General features: G+C 43.4%; 1 protein-coding gene across 2 annotated transcripts; it reads left to right on the top strand.

Annotated features, from left to right (window-relative positions):
* Positions 1-88: 88 nt before the first annotated feature.
* LOC309510857 (zinc-alpha-2-glycoprotein-like) lies at positions 89-6620 on the top strand. Of its 2 annotated transcripts, none has more exons than XM_082185793.1 (7): positions 89-384; positions 1710-1958; positions 2042-2296; positions 2453-2731; positions 4508-4633; positions 5030-5132; positions 5245-6620. In XM_082185793.1, the coding sequence occupies exons 1-7, from the start codon at positions 285-287 to the stop codon at positions 5378-5380; spliced, it is 1248 nt and encodes a 415-aa protein (XP_082041919.1). In that variant the 5' UTR covers positions 89-284; the 3' UTR covers positions 5381-6620. The 2 variants fall into 2 exon arrangements, with proteins under 2 accessions (XP_082041919.1, XP_082041920.1); XM_082185794.1 differs by having other exon boundaries at positions 90-273.
* Positions 6621-19610: the final 12990 nt, after the last annotated feature.

Here is a 19610-nt window from a genome sequence, read left to right as displayed (position 1 = left end):
AAGAGTTTCTCTTGACCAATCAGCGTTCAGTGTGGAGGACAGCAGGAGCAGGGACATGATCACGTGTGTGAGGAACAGCTGATGCCTATAGATCCACAGTCCAGTACTCTGGACACTCCAGTCCAGTTAGTGGCGGTAATGTATTATCAGAAGTCAAAATCCCAGAAGAAGAATGAGGTTTTGGCTCTGCCTTTCAAACGAAAGTAATTCATTGATGATTCTGTCTTGTGTCTGAGATCGCGAGACAGCGGCGCGTTCACAGGAGCTTTATGGGTCTGTAGAACATGATGCTGATGGTATTACTTTTCCTGGGGAAACAAAATGGAATCAACACGACTTTTTGTCTCTGTTACATTTCTTTGCGCATAACCAATGTTCAGTGCGGTAAGCAAAGTAAATATTTATTTTAATATCGTTTTTTTATATATTAATGAATGGCGCTGGTGATGGCGGTTGATTTTTTAAAAATAAAGTTAGTGTTAAATTAAGTTTAAGGTTTGAAGTGAAGCAACGCCCATGATGCAACAGGGAGTGTTATTTATGATTGAAGGGAGATATGAGAGAATATTTTAGCCTAATCAGGAGTTCAGCGTTTTTTTTTTTTTTTTTTTTCTTCAAAATAAGATTGCAAAGATTCCTTCACTGCCCTTGCCGCCAGCTGCATTATTTAAAGCTGCATTATCTTGCATTGTTTGGCTCAGTTGCTGCTTGACAGCTCGTCCCCCTCCTGCGGAATGCGATTGTAACAGAGGGGGGAGTCAATGTACACCCGACTGTATCGGGACAAATATGCGGCGACATTATATGGGCGACGTGGGAATTCGAAAAACTCGATGGCATTTGCGTCAATGCATCATCGTGTGGGACATCGTTTCCGCGTGGGACAGTTCAACTTGTGGAAGCGCGCGCCCACAATTCATTGACAAAACTGTGAATTCAGAAATCACTGAAATGCTGTTCCATTTTCCACGGTTTGTGCAGTTTTGTAGTAAGAAATGTGGAAGTTTATAGGCTATCTATGGCTAGTTGATAGTAGAACCGCTTCTTTTCACAGGTAACTAACCTATAGGCTACCTGTATTTTACATTAATAACATTTTCAAATTGGAGGCCACAAGAGAGAGCTAGGAGATCTGTGGAAAAACAACGAGAAAAAACAGTGTTAAAAATGAATAATAATAACAATAATAAAAACATGATCGAACTAAACAAAATAAATAAATAATAATAATTGCCTACATTCGATTAAAATAAAAAAAAGATTAAAAATAAACAAATTGATTTAAATAATTAACAGATTTGATTCAAATAAAATATAGGCTATTCAAATAAACAAATACACTTTGATTTAAATAACTAGGCTAATAAATACATTTGATTAAAATAGATGAATACATATAAAAAAAATATTTAAATGCATAGATTAAAATAAGCCTACATAAATTTGATTTAAATATAATATATATAGATTAAAAAAAATCCATCTATCTATCTAACAATAGAAATGAAGTATTTTCCAAACAACATTTTACACATGTACCTATAATAATAATTGGGTCTTTTTATACATTAAATTATATAGCTGCATTGTACATTTAAGGATGGGGGTTTGGGGATAATCAGATTTGGGGGTCCGTGTGTAAAAGACTGCACTTTGATCACTTTGGTGTGTTTCCACAGTATTCTTGTCTTGCATTTCTTTTTCTTCAGAGAGACATCTTCTCCAGTATGTTTACACCGCTCTCTCCAATCCTGCTGGATCCTCCGGTCCGGAGTTCAGTGCAGTGGGTCTGTATGATGACAGACGGATCTCTCACTACAGTAATGAAGAACAAACCTGGAAAAGAGACCATCAGAGTTCAGAGATCTGGAGAGACACTGAAGAACCAGATGAATCTAAAGACTGGTTTATAAATCTGGTTTATACTCTGGCAAACTGCACAAGATCCAAATGTGACGGTGTGACAGAATTTTTTTATACATTCATATTCAAAGAGTTATTTAAATAAATATTAATGAACAATGTTATCGTATATTTTTAGGCCTCCATACACTACAGAGGAGAGTCGGCTGTGAGCTGGATCCAGTGATGAATGTAAAAGCGTTTGATGAGTACGGATATGATGGAGAGGATTTTATCGCCTTGAATTCTGACACGATGCAGTGGATGGAGAAAAATCCAAAGGCAAGAGAAACCAAAATGAAGTGGAATGCTGACAAATTTCATAATCTGTATCTCCAGTCATTCCTCAAGAAGTGCAAGGACTGGATCTCCACATTTAATGATTCAATAAGCAGTATGTGTTGTTCTGATGACTTCAGTGTTTTTCTATATCATTTTCAATGATACCATTCACTACGTTTATGGTGGTTTGTGTTTGATTTTTCTTGTGTGTAGAAATAATATGGAATATTGTTGCAATTTGATTTATTCCTGGTGTTTCTTATTGCAGATGCACCAGATGTTCACACGTTTGCCTCTGAAGCTCTTCATGACCGAAGCAAGCTGAATCTGAGCTGTCTGGCCACTGGCTTCTACCCCAAACACATCGAGATGAAGATCACATTGAACAACGCTAGCGTTGAACCCTTCAGCTCTACTGGAGTCAGACCCAATGATGACGAGACCTTTCAGATGAGAATCAGTGTGGAGATTCACAGAGAAGAAGAAGAGAGTTATGAGTGTCACGTCTCTCATAGCAGTCTGACACAGACACTTATAACACAATGGGGTGAATATGAAAGTCAAGTCAAGTATATTTGTATAGCGCTTTTCACAATACAGATTGTATCAAAGCAGCTTCACAGAATTAAATTAAAATAATACAACAAAGTTTGTTTCAAGAGGAATTTATTGATTGATAAAATTAAATTAAATATCCCCAAAATATTCCCAACTGAGCAAGCCAAAGGCAACAGTGGCAAGGAACCGAAAAATTCCATCAAGTGACCTAATGGTGTCCTAAAACTCCATCAGGTGACCTAATGGAGAAAAAAAACCTTGGGAGAACCCAGGCTCAGTCGGGGGCCAGTTCTCCTCTGGCATTTATGAGCTAGAGACCAGATTGTAGTTTGAACTGTAAGATTATATGAATGCCTGGCTGAAGAGATGCAACTTTAATCTAGTTTTAAACTGGGAGAGCGAGTCTGAGCAACGAACAGTATCAGGAAGACTATTCCAGAGTTTTGGAGCCAAATGTGAAAATGCTCTCCCTCCTTTGGTGGTTCTGGATATCCTAGGTATGACCAAAAGCCTTGAATTTAGTGATCTTAAAGAGCGCGATGGATTATAGGGCGATAGAAGATCCGTTAAATAGACTGGAGCTAAGCCGTTTAGGACTTTATAAGTCAGTAGCAATATCTTGTAATTAATACGGAACTTTATAGGTAACCAATGCAGTGATGATAAAATCGGTGTTATATGATCATATTTTCTTGATCTCGTAAGAACTCTAGCGGCGGCATTTTGGACTAACTGTAGCTTGTTTATTGAGGATGCAGGACAACCAGCTAATAAAGCATTACAGTAATCCAGTCTCGAGGTCATGAATGCATGAACAAACTTTTCTGCATCAGAAACTGATAGCATATTACGTAGCTTAGCAATGTTTCTAAGGTGGGAAAAAAAAGGCATGAAATATGATTTTCAAAAGACAGGTAGCAATCGAGTATAACACCCAGGTCTTTTACTGTAGAGGATAAAGTACCAGGACATCCTATGATGTTAAAGTTGTATTGCGAGAGGTTTTGTGGGCGGTTTTTTAAACCGATAAGTATTACCTCTGTCTTGTCTGGATTTAATAAAAGAAAATTACGCGTCATCCAATCTTTTATATCTTTAACACACTCTGTCAATTTGGAAAATTTAGCGTTTTCATCCGGCCGTGATGAAATATATATTTGAGTGTCATCAGCATAACAATGGAAACTAATTCCATGTTTCCTTATAATATTTCCAAGTGGCATCATATATATTGAGAATAAAAGAGGGCCCAACACAGATCCCTGCGGCACTCCATAGTTTACTGGAGTTATGATCGATTTTTCTCCATTTAAATAGACAAAATGGTAGCGGTCAGATAGGTATGATTTGAACCAGCTTAATGCTTGTCCTTGAACACCAGTATAATTTTGTAGTCGATCTAAGAGTAATGTATGATCTATTCATGGGTTTCATCAGGTCCCTTTCCACAGGTGTATAAAATCAAGCATCTAGATTATGAATGCAGAATGCATTGTGTTTGATTAATACACCTGTGGAAAGGGACCTGATGAAACCCATGAATAGTATCGAACGCAGCACTAAGATCAAGTAAAACTATTGAGATACAGCCTTGGTCAAAGTATGTCCTGTCAGAAGTTAACTTAAATTTTTTACCACTTTACCTGTATTTGTGATTGCAGCTCAGTCAGATTTTCTCAAATTAAAATTGGAGATTTTTTTTTGTCATTGCATGTTGTTATGAATTCATAAAAATTGTAAAAAGACTGTTGTTGTTTTCCTACAGATGAAAAGCGCAGTGAAGAATCTAGAAGGCATGATTTGGCAGTAACGGCAGCTGTATTTGCACTGGTAGTTTTAAATGTGATTTTATGGTGTTTCTGCACAGGAACGGCACACAAAGAGTTAAATGGTAAGTTCAAAATGTTTAAAACTATTTAAAGTAGTTCACCTAAAAATTACACCCTCATGTTGTTTCAAACCTGTATGACTTTCCTTTTTTCTACAGAACTGAATTATTCTTTTGTCCTTGCAATGAAGTCAATGGGGTGCAAAATAACATTGGACCCCATTGACTTTCATTGTGTGGACTAAAGAAAAACACATTCTTCAAAATAAAAAAAAATCCTTTAATAAACGTTTTAATAATTTTTTGAAGCTACATTTGTGATGCAGATAAACTGCTTTAAAATTCAGTGCCAAAAAAGCTTATGAATTGTGAAACACAAAACAGTGAATAATTACGAAGTCAGCTTGAGCTAAGCTTAATGCTAAATTTGTCTAATGTGTTGTATTTTATAATCTCTAGGCCAGATGAACTATAATGGCTCCAGCAGAAGAGAGAACGCCATCTCAGGGTCTCCAGAACGACCGAAGCCTGTTGAACGAAACCGGTTTCAGTGGCTACTCGGGTCAGTTTGGGCTTCGTTTGAGCAAACTCAGTTTTTTCAGACTGGATCACCTTTTAGTGGTGTTCATCAAAAAAGTCCAAAAAGGTGTTAATGCAAGGGTTTTTTCCTGCAGGCCGAAGAATCTGTGCTCATGTACAGCAGTGAAGCCAGAAGAGGATCTTCCTACATTCATGAGGTTCTTTCATGAAAACACATCTCAGGGTTTCAAAATTAGAATTTCATTTCACCGTTCTGATCAGGCCAAATAATTTATAAGCTTTAGTGGTCAATATAGATTACAATTAGCTTTTTATTTTTTATATGGAGCCGGTTGCATCAGCTGCTTAATGCACAAGTACATTGAAATATTTACAAAAGCCTCCGACCAGGACCATATATGTGACCCTGGACCACAAAACCAGTCACATGGGTCAATTTTCTTAAATTGAGATGTATACATCATCTGAAAGCTGAATAAACAAGCGTTCCATTGATGTATGGTTCGTTATGATAGGACAATATTTGGTCGAGATACAACTATTTGTATATCTGGAATCTGAGGATGCAAAAAAATCTAAACATTGAGAAAATCTCCTTTAAAGTTGTCCATTTATGTTGGCGATTGTGCTGCATTCACTCACAAATATAAACGTTTTATATATTTACGCTAGGAAATTTACTAAATATCTTCATGGAACATGATTTTTACTTAATATCCTAATGATTTTTGGCATAAAAGAAAAATGGATAATTTTGACCCATACAATGTATTGTTGGCTATTGCCACAAATATACCCGTGCGACTCGTGATTGGTGACGTGATCCAGGGTCACATATGATGTTTCTGTTTGCATGCATTTACATTTTAAGAAAGAACGTGTGAATAACTGACTTGTAAGCGGCTCTTCGGCACAAAACTGATCCTTACGTATGCATGCCAAATTTCAACACTAAAAACTACAGAGTTGTTCCAGGTACAGCAGGTAAACCACTTTAATGCTGCAGCCAATTAAGAACAAAATGAGTTACAAACGTACCTGATCTGTTCTGTTCTATACACTTTAAGCCATGATTCCCAACTCTGGTCCTGTTTGATCCCTGCTGCAAATTTGGGGTTGGGAAACACTGATTTAATCGTATCTTTAAGCTATCTATCAGTCTAAAGCTATCTGTCTACTTTGAGACTTCAGTGTTTTTGCTCTAATTCATCTTTTGATACATGTTTGATAAGCTGAGTTGTATAAAGAGTTACATAAATTACTATATCCTTCTTTACACTGAATAATACATGTGATTCACTCGGACTGATAAATAATAGTATGGATAAATGGTTTTTAAATTGCCCCTATTATGCTATTTTAAAGGTTCCTAATTTAGTTTTAGAGGTCTCCTCCTACAATAGGTTTAAAAGGCATCAAAGGTAAAAAAAAAAAAAAAAATGCATCAAAGGTTTAATTTTCTCATAATATAGATTGCACATCGCCTCATTTCTCAAAGAGAATTCAGTCTCTAAACCCTTCCTTTCTGAGCTACTCTGCTCTGATTGGTCAGATGGCCCAGTCTGTTGTGATTGGTCGATCGCTTACAGTCGCGTGTCAGAAACATGACCATATCTGAATCTCAGCTGCGGATCTTCCTCAGCACTTGATACACAGTGATGCGAACAGTAACGATGGCGTTGGTTTTTCCGTATCATTTCCAGCATGAGTCATTCACAGCACAGAAAACAGCTTCTTCTCAACATGTGGACAACATGAACCAAACTCTTCCGGTCTCAGCTACAACTACAGTGTTTGAGGGTCAAAATAGATGTTGATCGCCGTCAGCCAATGACGATCATAGGCTGGCATTATGCAAATGTATGACATTGTTACGCATGTAACAGGAAGTGAGACTGGAATTACTGACGACTCGTTTCAGCAGTTCAGAATCGATTCTTTCTTTAGGAGACAATACGTTTATTTGTCGTGCACTTTGATCTTTAAAACTTTGCAGATATTTTACTTTCACATTACATACACGCTACATGAAAGGTAATATCCCAAAAAAGCATATAGGGGCACTTAGGGAAAATTCATAGGTCAAATGAATCACCAATGCTGTATATTTAAGATTAGGGAGGTTAATGAATTATTGTTGATTGATTAATTGCTGTTGAAAATGTCATTGAATAAGCTAACTCAAGTGTGTAATAATTTGTGTCATTTCCTGTACCGTCCCGAACGCCCTGTATCCGTTCATGTACTGTTGCATATATGGATGTGTGTTTTGAGGTATTTACGTTAATGATTTGAATGAAAATGCACGTGTCAAGTGTCACATGTCTTTTATATTGTCATACACTGTTGTTCTGTCTGTTTAGTGTTTATTTTTCATCCTTGTTTTGAACTATTTTCTTTGTTCTCCATGAAGTTGCAACTTGTTTGCAAATGAACAATTCTTTTTAATACCAATAAACCACTTTAAATCTGAAACTTCTCCTTTGTCAGTGTGTTTTTACAGGTGAGGTTTACTTTATTTGAGGAAACAGTATAAAATAAGTTGTTCAATAAATGAATTAAATCACAGCAATACTGCTTTTCTAAAACTAAACAAAAGTGAAATATTTTCTTTTGAAATCGCCACAGTTTAAGTTGCAGCCAAAAGTAATACTTATAAACATAAACAAACTCGGATCACATTTTCATCAAAATTGGACACTGGAATTAAAAAAATTACACCAAATCCAAGAAGTAATAGAAATAGATACATAAAATACATGAAATGGGAAGGTTCCATATAATGAAGGTCAAATGATGGAGAATTTGTGCACTCAAACTTTACAGAAAGCTTTAATGGTGTAATGGAGGCTTTAATTACTATAATGTTGCAACCAAATCCAGTAATGAACACTTCACCTCTTCACATCTGCATTTCTGGGAACTTCAGGAACAGGGTTTGGGAAACACTGATTTAACACTGATTTTCAGTCTAAACTTTAAGCTCTTTCTCTATCCTATGCACTTTAAACTTTGTTTTTGCTCTATTTCAGCTTTTGTTATGTTGTACATGTTGAAGAGTTATATTAATTAGTAAGTGCTGCTTTACATTGATTAATACATGAAATACATTCATTTGGACTGATTGATAATGTTATGGATGAATGATGTTTAACATGCACATTCATCTTTTCTGAGGAAAATTCACAGATGAGATAGGGATATTATGGATTAATTGTTATTTATCAATAAATCACAGTTAATAATTTCATGGATTAAGCTTGTTGATTAATCAGATTTATCAGACAGATTAATCAGCACAAATGCATTCAGTAATTATGTATTCTCCACATGCCATATTAATTGATTGTTCCTGAAAACCTTTTGCATTATTACTTTTGCTTTTAATAATGGGTTTTTAATGGCAGATACTCCAAAGATATTTGCACACATTGTTAACTCGTAGTTCGAACAAGATGGCGCGCGGATGGCTGCCTCGGTGTGGAGCTCTCCAGTTATTGTGTTGTTTTTGTTGGTTTGTTCTGCGTTTAGTCATTCTTTTCCTATCAGTTTCACCAAAGACGAACTACTGGACATTAGGAAACACACACCAGACAACTTTTTTACAGATTTTGATTACTCAGACGTTTTACTGGACATTCTCGTCGGAGGGGCAGCGGTGTTTTTCAAACGCGCGGTCAGACGCAAACGCGGGAAGCGCGCTGGCGCGCTGGTTAAACTCCGCGAGCGCGGCCTCCGCACTGCACTCCCCAGTATTCATCTTGCGAATCTCCGATCTCTTCCTGACAAAATGGACGAACTTCTTCTCCTCATCCACACTAACAAGGATTTTTTAAACTCCGCTACTCTGTGCTTCACTGAAACCTGGCTGAGTGAAGCCATACCGGACAACGCACTACATCTGCCGGGCTTCCAGCTGTTCCGAGCGGATCGCATCGCGGAACTAACGGGGAAAACGAGAGGTGGTGGATTGTGTTTCTACATTAACGAAAGTTGGTGTGTAACAACACTGAAGAAGATGTGCTCTCCTAATTTAGAGGCGCATTTCATAAACTGTAAACCTTTCTACTCGCTGCGGGAGTTTTCCTCATTCATTCTCGCGAATGTTTACATTCCTCCAGACGCGTGTGTGAGCGCGGCAATACAACAGCTGGCTGAACATATAGCTGAAATGGAACAAAGGTACCCAGACTCTCTTTTAATCATTCTTGGGAATTTTAACAAAGCAAATCTCTCCCGTGAACTGCCAAAATACAGACAGCATGTTACATGTCCTACCAGAGACAGTAATATATTGGACCACTGTTACACCACGATAAAGAATGCGTATCACTCCGTTCCACGGGCAGCTTTGGGGCTCTCTGATCACTGGTTCATCTTATACCGACCTACAGGCAGAAACTGAAATCAGCTAAACCTGTAATAAGGACTGTAAAAAGATGGACGAAGCAGAGCAGGATCTACAGGATCCTTCAGGATCCTTCAAAAAACAGAAGACTAGGAAAGCTTCAGGCCCAGACGGCATCTCATCTGCTTGTCTAAAAGCCTGCGCTGACCAACTGGCCCCAGTCTTCACGCAGATCTTCAACAGATCATTGGAGCAGTGTGAAGTTCCCTGCTGCTTCAAACGCTCCACTATCATTCCGGTTCCCAAAAAAACTAAAATCACTGGACTTAATGACTACAGACCTGTCGCTCTCACGTCTGTGGTCATGAAGTCGTTTGAAAGACTGGTGTTGGCCTATCTGAAGGACATCACTGGACCCCTTTCAGTTTGCTTACAGAGCAAACAGGTCTGTGGATGATGCAGTCAACATGGGACTGCACTATATCCTGCAACATCTTGACAGACCTGGGACTTATGCACGGATCTTATTTGTGGACTTCAGTTCGGCCTTCAATACCATCATCCCTGATCTTCTCACAGCCAAACTGACTCAGCTCTCCATGCCATCCTCAATCTGTCAGTGGATCTCCAGCTTCCTGATGGACCGGCAGCAGCGAGTGAGACTGGGGAAGCTCACATCCAGGACCCTCACCATCAGCACTGGCGCCCCCCAAGGGTGCGTTCTCTCCCCACTGCTCTTCTCCCTGTACACTAATGACTGCACTTCTAAAGACCCCTCTGTCAAGCTCCTGAAATTTGCAGACGACACCACCGTCATCGGTCTCATCCAAAATGGTGACGAGTCTGCTTACAGACTGGGGGTTGAACAGCTGGCTGTCTGGTGCAGCTATAACAACCTTGAGCTGAACATGCTCAAAACAGTGGAGATGATTGTGGATTTCAGGAGAAAATCCCCAGCACTCCCCCCTCTCACCATCATGAACAGCACTGTGGAAGCAGTGGAGTCATTCAGGTTCCTGGGCTCTACCATCTCTCAGGACCTGAAGTGGGCAAATCACATTGACTCCATTGTGAAAAAGGCCCAGCAGAGACTGTACTTCCTTCGCCAGCTGAAGAAGTTCAATCTGCCACAGGAGCTGCTGATCCAGTTCTACTCAGCCGTCATTGAGTCTGTTTTAAGCACTTCCATCACTGTCTGGTTTGGTTCAGCTACCAAATCGGACATCAGGAGACTACAACGGACAGTCCGGACTGCAGAGAGGATTATTGGTGCCCCCTTGCCAACCCTCCAGGACCTGTACTCTTCCAGAGTGAGGAAGAGAGCAGGTAAAATCATCACAGACTCCACTCACCCTGGACACCCCCTGTTTGAACTGTTACCGTCAGGACGGCGACACAGATCACTGGCCACAAGAACATCCAGGCACAGGAACAGTTTCTTTCCACAGGTCATTTCCCTTCTGAACACTTAACATGCCCCCCAAGGCATATGCCTGTAAGTGCAATACTCCCACTGTCTAGTGCAATATTCTCTAACTCAGGTGATATTTATATTTATATTATTCATACTACTCAAAATACTGTAAATATGTTCATAATCTGTAACATGCACTAGACTCCCACTGGCTATTGTAATATTCTCTAACTCAGGTGATATTTATATTTATATTATTCATACTACTCAAAATACTGTAAATATGTTCATAATCTGTAAATGTTTATTCAGACTAAACCCAACTGTGACCCCTTTTTTTACTTTTATACTATTTTTATTTTTTTTAATATATTTTATTCTTAGAATTTGTATTACTATGTTTCTTGTTGTATTTGTATTTGTTTCACGAGTTCACACTAACAAATAAGTCAGATAGAATAAATAAAAGTGAGGAGTTGGGGTGGTGGAGGGATGCTGAAAACTGTCAAGGAATGTTAGGTGAGTTGACAGAGTGAATATATATATATGCTTCCTCTCATGCTGATAGGGTAGACATGTTAATTGTTTGATGACGAGTTGATTGATTGATTGATTATTTGAACGTGCTCCTCCCGAACTTTGTTTATAAAACATCATTTCACGAGTTCACACTAACAAATAAGTCAGATAGAATAAATGCGTATTTGGCGTGCTGTCCGAGGAGAGGGCTCCGGGCTCGGTTTTCGGCCCGAACCCAGAGTACTCCCCCCAAATAGCTGCAAATAAATGCAGGACAGCCGCCATGATGATGTTGATAACCCCCCAAAAACTTGCAGAGTGCAAAGCTTAAGGTATCAGAAGTGGAAAGGGGTAAGTTGCTGGAAGGCTTCCTGTGACGTCGGACGGGAGTTGGTTGTCATGACGTCAGATGGGTGTGCCTCTAACGTGGTAGGCTGGGGATGGTCATATGTGATGTACTTCTGCGGAAGCGGAGAAGAATGGTATAACCGTTGCAGTGGAAGCAAGTTTGATGGAGAACTAGCTCTAGAGATGAACCTGCTGCGGCATTGAATCAAACTTGCTTTGGCTTGCTTTTCAAATATCTGATGACAAAGGATGGATAATAGAGTACTTGTGGGAACGGAAGAGTAAACTGCTGCGGGGAACGGAGCTCCTGCGGGAGTGGAGCAAACTTGCTTTTCAATTTGCTTTTTAAATATCCAAAACTATTTTAGAACTGAACTGAGCTCCTGCGGGAGCGGAGTAGATGACACTGCTGCGGCAGTGGACAAGTTTGGACGGAGTAACGGAGCTCCAGAGGGAGCGGAGTAGATGACACTGCTGCGGCAGTGGACCAAACTTGCTTTTCAACTTGCTTTTAAATATCCAAAACAATTTTGAACATAGAACTGAGCTCCTGCAAGAGTGGAGTAGATGACACTGCTGCGGCAGTGGAGCAAGTTTGGACGGAGTAACGGAGCTCCAGAGGGAGCGGAGTAGCTGACACTGCTGCGGCAGTGGACCAAACTTGCTTTCAATTTGCTTTTAAATATCCAAACTATTTTGGACATAGAACTGAGCTCCTGCAAGAGTGGAGTAGATGACACTGCTGCGGCAGTGGACCAACTTGCTTTTCAACTTGCTTTTAAATATCCAAAACAATTTTGGACATAGAACTGAGCTCCTGCAAGAGTGGAATAGATGACACTGCTGCGGCAGTGGAGCAAGTTTGGACGGAGTAACGGAGCTCCAGAGGGAGCGGAGTAGCTGACACTGCTGCGGCAGTGGACCAAACTTGCTTTCAATTTGCTTTCAATTTGCTTTTAAATATCCAAACTATTTTGTGCGGAGTAACGGAGCTCCTGTGGGAGCGGAGTAGATGACACTGCTGCGGCAGTGGACAAGTTTGGACGGAGTAACGGAGCTCCTGCAGGAGCGGAGTAGATGACACTGCTGCGGCAGTGAACCAAACTTGTTTTTCAACTTGCTTTAAATATCCGAAACAATTTGGACTTAGAACTGAGCTCCTGCGGGAGTGGAGTAGATGGCACTGCTGCGGCAGTGGAGCAAGTTTGGACAGAGTAACGGAGCTTCTGTGGGAGTGGAGTAGATTAGCTGTAGTAGAAGAACTTGGTTGACTTGCTTTTTAACTGACTGGAGAGCCAGCCAGTTTTTTTTTTTTTTTTTGATGTAACTCTCAAAGGCCTCCGATGACCAGCGCCAAGTGCTTGGATCTGCTGCTGAGAGAGGCCTTTTTGGGCAGCTGTGGTAGCTGTGGTTACAGAAACGTCTGACGGGGCGGTTGGAGTCGTGGAGTCGAGCCAGCGGGGGTTGAGAGTGTGAGCTGGCCGGCCGGGACTGAATCTGCGGCGCGGCTTACTGAGGGCCTGCTGCGGCGGCCTGGTCCTGGAAGAAGGCCCGTTTCTTCGTGTGAAGAGGGCGGCATTGCCCGAGACGCGAGCGTGGTGCTCGGCGGGCCTTATTGTCCATTTCTCGGTTTAGAGAAATGCGCGGAAGAAGATCGCGGATGTTTCGCCTGTGGTGGCGAGGATCCGTTTGTTTAGGCCTGACGCCCGCCCGCGAGATAACACCAGAGGATTTGAGACAAAGATTCCTGAAGGACGAAAGATTCTTCATTGGACGGGAGAGCTCATTTCGGAAATGTTAGGAAGGTGGGGCTGAGCCAAATGCTGCTGAAAACTGTCAAGGAATGTTAGGTGAGTTGACAGAGTGAATATATATATATGCTTCCTCTCATGCTGATAGGGTAGACATGGTAATTGTTTGATGACGAGTTGATTGATTGATTATTTGAACGTGCTCCTCCCGAACTTTGTTTATAAAACATCATATATGTGCACTGGAAGCTTCAGTACCAAGAAAAATTCCTTGTGGGTGCAAGCACACTTGGCAATAAAACTCTTTCTGATTCTGATTCTGATTCTAATAATCGATATAGTGTTTATTTTTCATCTTTGTTTCGTACTGTTTTCTTTGTATGTGTGAAGTTGCTGTTGGTTTGCCAATGCAAGCGTACAATTATTTGAAATACCGATAAAGCACTTTACATGTGAAACTTCTCCTTTATCAGAATATTAATCAGAAATCTTTGTTCCCACTGACAGTATGCATCTCTCTGGGCCTGATGAAGCTGTCTGTAACTCACGCTTTACAGTTGTTGTGTGTAAAATAACACAATCCTCACACAATCTGTCAGGTGTCAGTCAGTGAGATCATCAGATCAGCGGCTGCAACTTCATTCTATCTAGAATCTTATACTTAGAAAATGAAAATTTGAATATTTAGAACCTTTGGTTTGGAGATTTGGCACTTCATGCACATCTAGACCAGGCGGTGTTTTACTTCTTGAGAGTGGAGGATTACTGTAGTCTTCATTACTGGCAGCAGATCTCTTACTGGCAGAAGATCACGGTGAATGAATTGTTGAATTGATACTGAATTCTGTACTTTATAAATAAACCCGAGTCATGAGTTGTTTAAGACCTCTTCTCTTCAAACTTTAGTGTCTTGTTTTGTTCGTGAACACTATTGAGCACTAACGTCAACTATCCATCTGGATAGGCTCTGTTTCGACGTGGCTAGTCCCTTGGAACGTCCGCTGAAGGAAACGAAGAGTTGCTCCGTCTGTCTGAAGACAGATGAGCGAGACACATAAGCTCTTAATGCCCTGACTGGACAAAGGAAGCTCGCGTCTCCTTCCTCGTCAGAGACCGGTAGGGCTTAGAGGGAAATGACCTGCGCCCTAAACGGTGTGTTGAGGGATTTTGGAACATAACCGTGCTTAGGTTTGAGTATAACTCTTGAGTCATTAGGCCCAAACTCCATGCACGTCGCGCTTACTGAGAGCGCGTGTAAGTCCCCTATGCGCTTCACCGAAGCGAGAGCCAGAAGAAACACTGTCTTGAAAGACAGGTGTTTAAGATCAATCGTCTGTAAAGGCTCGAATGGGTCACCTTTCATGGCCTCCAGTACCACAGAAAGGTCCCATACAGGGACTGAGGGAGGTCTGGGAGGATTCATTCTCTTAGCTCCTCTAAGGAAGCGGATGACTAAATCGTTCCTTCCTATTGACTGACCAAGCGTTGTTTTTGAGAACGCTGCTATGGCCGCCACATAAACTTTGAGCGTGGAAGGGGACCTGCCCTTGTCCAACAGCTCTTGTAGGAAGGAGAGAATCTCCGTCACCCCACAGTCTGGGGGCGACACGCCACGAGCTGTGCACCAGCTGGAGAACACTGACCATTTCGAGGAATAGAGACGTCGCGTAGACGGAGCTCTAGCCTGCGTGATCGTGTTTAACACTCCGCTTGGGAGGTCAGCGGGTACCCGTTGATGGCCCAAACATGAAGGGACCACAGCTCTGGGCGCGGATGCCAAATCGAGCCCTTGGCCTGAGAGAGGAGGTCCCTCCTCACTGGCACTGGCCATGGGGCAGTGCTCGCTAGCTGCATCAGAACTGGGAACCAGGGTTGGTTTTTCCAGAACGGCGCTACGAGTAGCACTGAGCATCCTTCTTCCCTGATCCGCTCTATCACCTGAGGCAGGAGAGAGACGGGAGGAAAGGCATAGAGTGGGCGGCGGGGCCATACATGAGCCAGCGCGTCCCTTTTCTTGGAGAAAAATTCCAGACAGTGAGCGTTTTCTTGAGACGCGAACAGGTCTACTTCCGCTCTGCCGAATTTCTTCCACAGCAGCTGGACTGTCTGTGGGTGTAGAGACCACTCGCCTGTCGGAACATTGTTCCTGGACAGTCTGTCCGGTCCTACGTTTAGGAGCCCTGGCACATGCGCTGCTCTCAGCGAGAGCAGGTTGCGCTGAGCCCACACCAGGAGGCGTTCTGTCAGCCTGTGCAGGTTTCGGGACCTGAGGCCGCCCTGGCGATTTATGTAGGACACCACTGACAAGTTGTCCGAACGGACCAGGACGTGGTGTCCTCGTATTTGGGGACAAAAACGCGTCAGCGCGTTGTCTACTGCCAGCATTTCGAGGCAGTTTATGTGCAGAAGCTTCTCCCGTTCTGACCATTGGCCGAAGAACGGTCTGCCCTCGAGCAGCGCTCCCCATCCCGAGGTGGATGCGTCCGTAGACACCACCTTCACACTCGAGTAAGTCCCCAGGCTTACACCTGATTGGTACCAGTCGTTTGCTTTCCAAGGTTTCAGAGCTGCGATGCATTTCTGATTGACCTTGAGACGAAGCAGACCGGAAGCCCACGCTCGGCGCGGCACTCGCGCTTTCAGCCAGAACTGTAGCGGGCACATGCGAAGCAAGCCCAGCTGAAGAACTGATGATGCTGAGGCCATGAGACCTAGCATCCTCTGAAATTTCTTGAGCGGGACAGATGCGCCGCGGCGGAAAGAGCTCGCTGCGCGCTGAATGTCTAGCACGCGCTGTGGTGACAGTCGCGCTATCATAGACAGCGAGTTCAGTTCTGTGCCCAGAAAAGATATTATCTGTCTGGGGGACAGAGAACTCTTCGCCCAATTGACTCTGAGACCCAGATTCTCGAGGTGATCGAGTAAAATGGTCCTGTGCTCTATGAGCATCGAGTGAGATTGAGCTAGAATCAGCCAATCGTCCAAGTAGTTCAAGACTCGCATGCCCTATTGCCCGCGCTCGGCTCCTCTGCGGTGGTTAACCGAGAGGGGGAGGGCTGGGCGAGTCCCGTAGGACTTGTCATGTCTGTGTGTGGATGTGGGCGCGGGATAGCGGGCACATTTACCACACCGAGAGCATTGTCCGCCTGAGCAGAGCGAATGCACGTTGGTTTCGTTTTTACAGAAACCTCGAGACATGCAGGACGTAGTGATTGTGGGCACTGGGCAGTGGGCACATCTGCTACGTTTAATGCGCATTCGAACTGGGTCGATTTTATGTGCGCGAGCCCTGTGTGACGGGCACTGGGCAGTGGGCATTTTGTCTACACTCATAACACCATCGGCCGTGGCCGGGACACCAGAAAATACACTCTTTATGGGATTTACCTGGATAGCCGTAAAAACGCCATTTGTGTGCAGGCAAGCGGGCAGTGGAACCGGCTTGTTGACTGCAAAATACACTGGAACAGTCACATTTCTTGGAACTGAACGAGCGATGAGTTTTGGTGGAAGTCCGGCCGCAGCGGGACTTGGACACTGTCGTTTCCCTAGGCGTGCTAGGACGACTTCGGGGCCTCGGGCTTTACCGCAATCCTGGGCCGCGGCCCACGTGGGGGGAGGCGGCGGCCAGATGAGCGAGAGCGCGGTCTCGCGCTTCGGGCCTGTCGGCGCTGCGAAGTGGCGGCGGTGGGCGGAGGCTGAGGCTGTGAGCTCTGAGCAGACGGTTTCGCACGGCCTGCTGCAGAACTGGAGCGCTTCGGCAGGAAGTGCTTCATAGCCTGTGACGCTTTCTGTACCTATGGCCTGTGCAGCAGACTTAGTAGCGCGGAGAGCGAGGTCCGTAGCACTTCTCAAGTCTGGCACGCAAATTGCATCTGGTCCATTCTCGTCCAGCTTTCGGAGGAGATCGGCCTGGAAAATTTGCAGTGTGGCCATAGTATGCAGCGACCGAGCAGGGTTGACGTCATGCGGCAAGCTTTTGAAGGCAGAGCCAGCTTAGCGCGCCGTCCAGTGGAGGGCGGGCAAAGGTGGGCTGCTATCGCTTCTTCGACCGGCGGCAGCAAATGGTAACCTCTGTTTTTAGCATCGTCAACAGCGGAGAATGCTAGTGAAACAGAAGAGCGCATTCTAGCTGAGAAGGGGGCGTTCTAAGACTCAGCGACTTCTTCGTGTAACTCAGGAAGAAAGGGCGCTGGTCTGGATGCAGGCGAAGCGTGCTCCCCGGGAAGAAAATATCCATCCAGCCGGTTGTGAGCAGGCTGTTCAGGCGTAGACCACTCGAGGCCGAGGCTCGCCGCGGCCTGTGCGAGTATGCGCATCAGCTCTGACTCGATGCTAGCTCTTTTGCCTGACGATGCGCGGACAGAGGGCGCGAGATCCACAGAGCTCGCCCAATCCTCACTGCCCGATGCCAGGAGAGAGCAGGAATCATCCTCCCCCAATGCGGCTTTTTCATCAGCGTCATCGACGGAAGCGGCGGCAGACGGCGGCCGCTGTCCGTCAGGAAGAGACACTGACGAAGCCGGTGAAGCTGGCGGGCGAACCGGCGAGCTTTGACGGGTGGGGGAAGGTTCCGGGACCCGCTGAGCACGGCGCTTTTTACGGCGCGGCACTACAGCGGGCGGAGGTGCAGTCTCGGTGAAATATGCCAGGCGAGTCCTCAGAGTCGCCATAGGCAGTAGCTCGCAGTGATGGCAGCCGCCGTCAGCGAGCGCGAGAGCTGCATGATCCTCACCCAGGCAGGAAACGCAGATAACGTGGCGGTCCCCGTCGCTGAGTGTGGCTCTGCACGAGCCGCAGGAAGGCATCTTTAAAAAGACGCAAGCTCTTTTAGACAGTAGTGTCGTGGCGGCGAACACACACACAACAGAGAGTGTAAAGGATATAGGCGCCGGATAGCACAGCTGGAAGGCGATTGAAGGCGGCGCGGCGACAGACTTAAGTGACGACTCGTCCCGCTGCAAGTGCTTCCTCAGACAGCGCGGCTTCTCTCCGGATCCAGCGATGCGTGTGCTTCGCTGAAGAGATGAAAAATCAGATATCAGCTGCCTGCGAGCTGTATTTATAGGCCTAAGTCACGCCCGTTTCGGCGGGACGTGACGCAGTGGGCGCGAAGCACCCTCATTGGGTCTGATGTCACGCTAGGCCTCGCTCGATAGGCTGCTGCAGTTGCCGCAGAACAGCCAATAGGCACACGAGCCGTCTTGCCTATGTCTGTATGCTGCCGCAACGCGTTTTACAATAATACAAAATTAAGGATAATTTTTTGGCTTCAATATCTCGCGGAAAAGGGATTTTCCCCTAGCGTAAGATACTTACGCAGTACGAGAGAACTCTCGTAAGAGAATCGAATGTGATGAAGATGAATGATGGTCTAATAATCAAATCTGGGAAATGGACTTGTCAAAAATAGAAAGTTATTCAATAAATGAATTTAACTAATACAAATAATTGATATATAAGCAATACACTAGCTTATTTATAAATATTTTGTTAGGTGACAGCAGGGGACACTGGCGCATTCATTTCAGATCTACACCATGCATGATTTTTCATCAACATTTTTTGAACGATAAAAAAAAAAAAAAAAAAGTATACAACCTAAACATCCAGTTGAATCAAAATAAGGCTTTTTAATTCTACTTCCTTTTTTACTTCGAATTACAATTCTGCATCCTGCTCTCCATCTCAATTCATTGTCATTTGCTTCCCACAGGAGGCGACATTTACAGTAGATGTTGTACAGACGATCAGATCCACTGGCAATAATACAACAAACCAGCAATCCGTGTCCCCAAAACACATCTGAAGTTAGCAGAGACAACGACTTCATTTATCAATTTTAACTTTTTTACTTTTCATAGAGGAAAATTGCTCTGAAGTGTTTAGTATAATTGCAGCAAACATATTTGCTATAAATTGGTTAAAATCGCTCTCCCCCTTTTCTTAAAAGCACTGTGGTCATTATTCCATAAAATGTCATTACATTTAGTTTCAATAAATTTATAATAATAATAAATGTACTTTATTTTATCATCATATTATTATTTTATATCAAATATTAGTCCTGTCTGAATCTTTTTGCGCAGGTGAAGGTAAGAGTTTCTCTTGACCAATCAG

The sequence above is a fragment of the Leuciscus leuciscus genome, assembly GCF_965113295.1.
Source record: "Leuciscus leuciscus genome assembly, chromosome: 12".
Lineage (NCBI taxonomy): Eukaryota > Metazoa > Chordata > Actinopteri > Cypriniformes > Leuciscidae > Leuciscus > Leuciscus leuciscus.
The sequence above is the reverse complement of the archived record's forward strand: the minus strand, read 5'-3'. Positions and strand labels throughout refer to the sequence as shown.

Bases quoted from the DNA above. Each gene is read 5' to 3' on its own strand.
- LOC309510857 (XM_082185793.1), top strand. From the start codon at position 285: ATGATGCTGATGGTATTACTTTTCCTGGGGAAACAAAATGGAATCAAC. The intron at 4,634-5,029 runs GTAAGTTCAAAA...TATAATCTCTAG, and splicing joins GGCACACAAAGAGTTAAATG to GCCAGATGAACTATAATGGC. The intron at 5,133-5,244 runs GTCAGTTTGGGC...TTTTTCCTGCAG, and splicing joins CGGTTTCAGTGGCTACTCGG to GCCGAAGAATCTGTGCTCAT.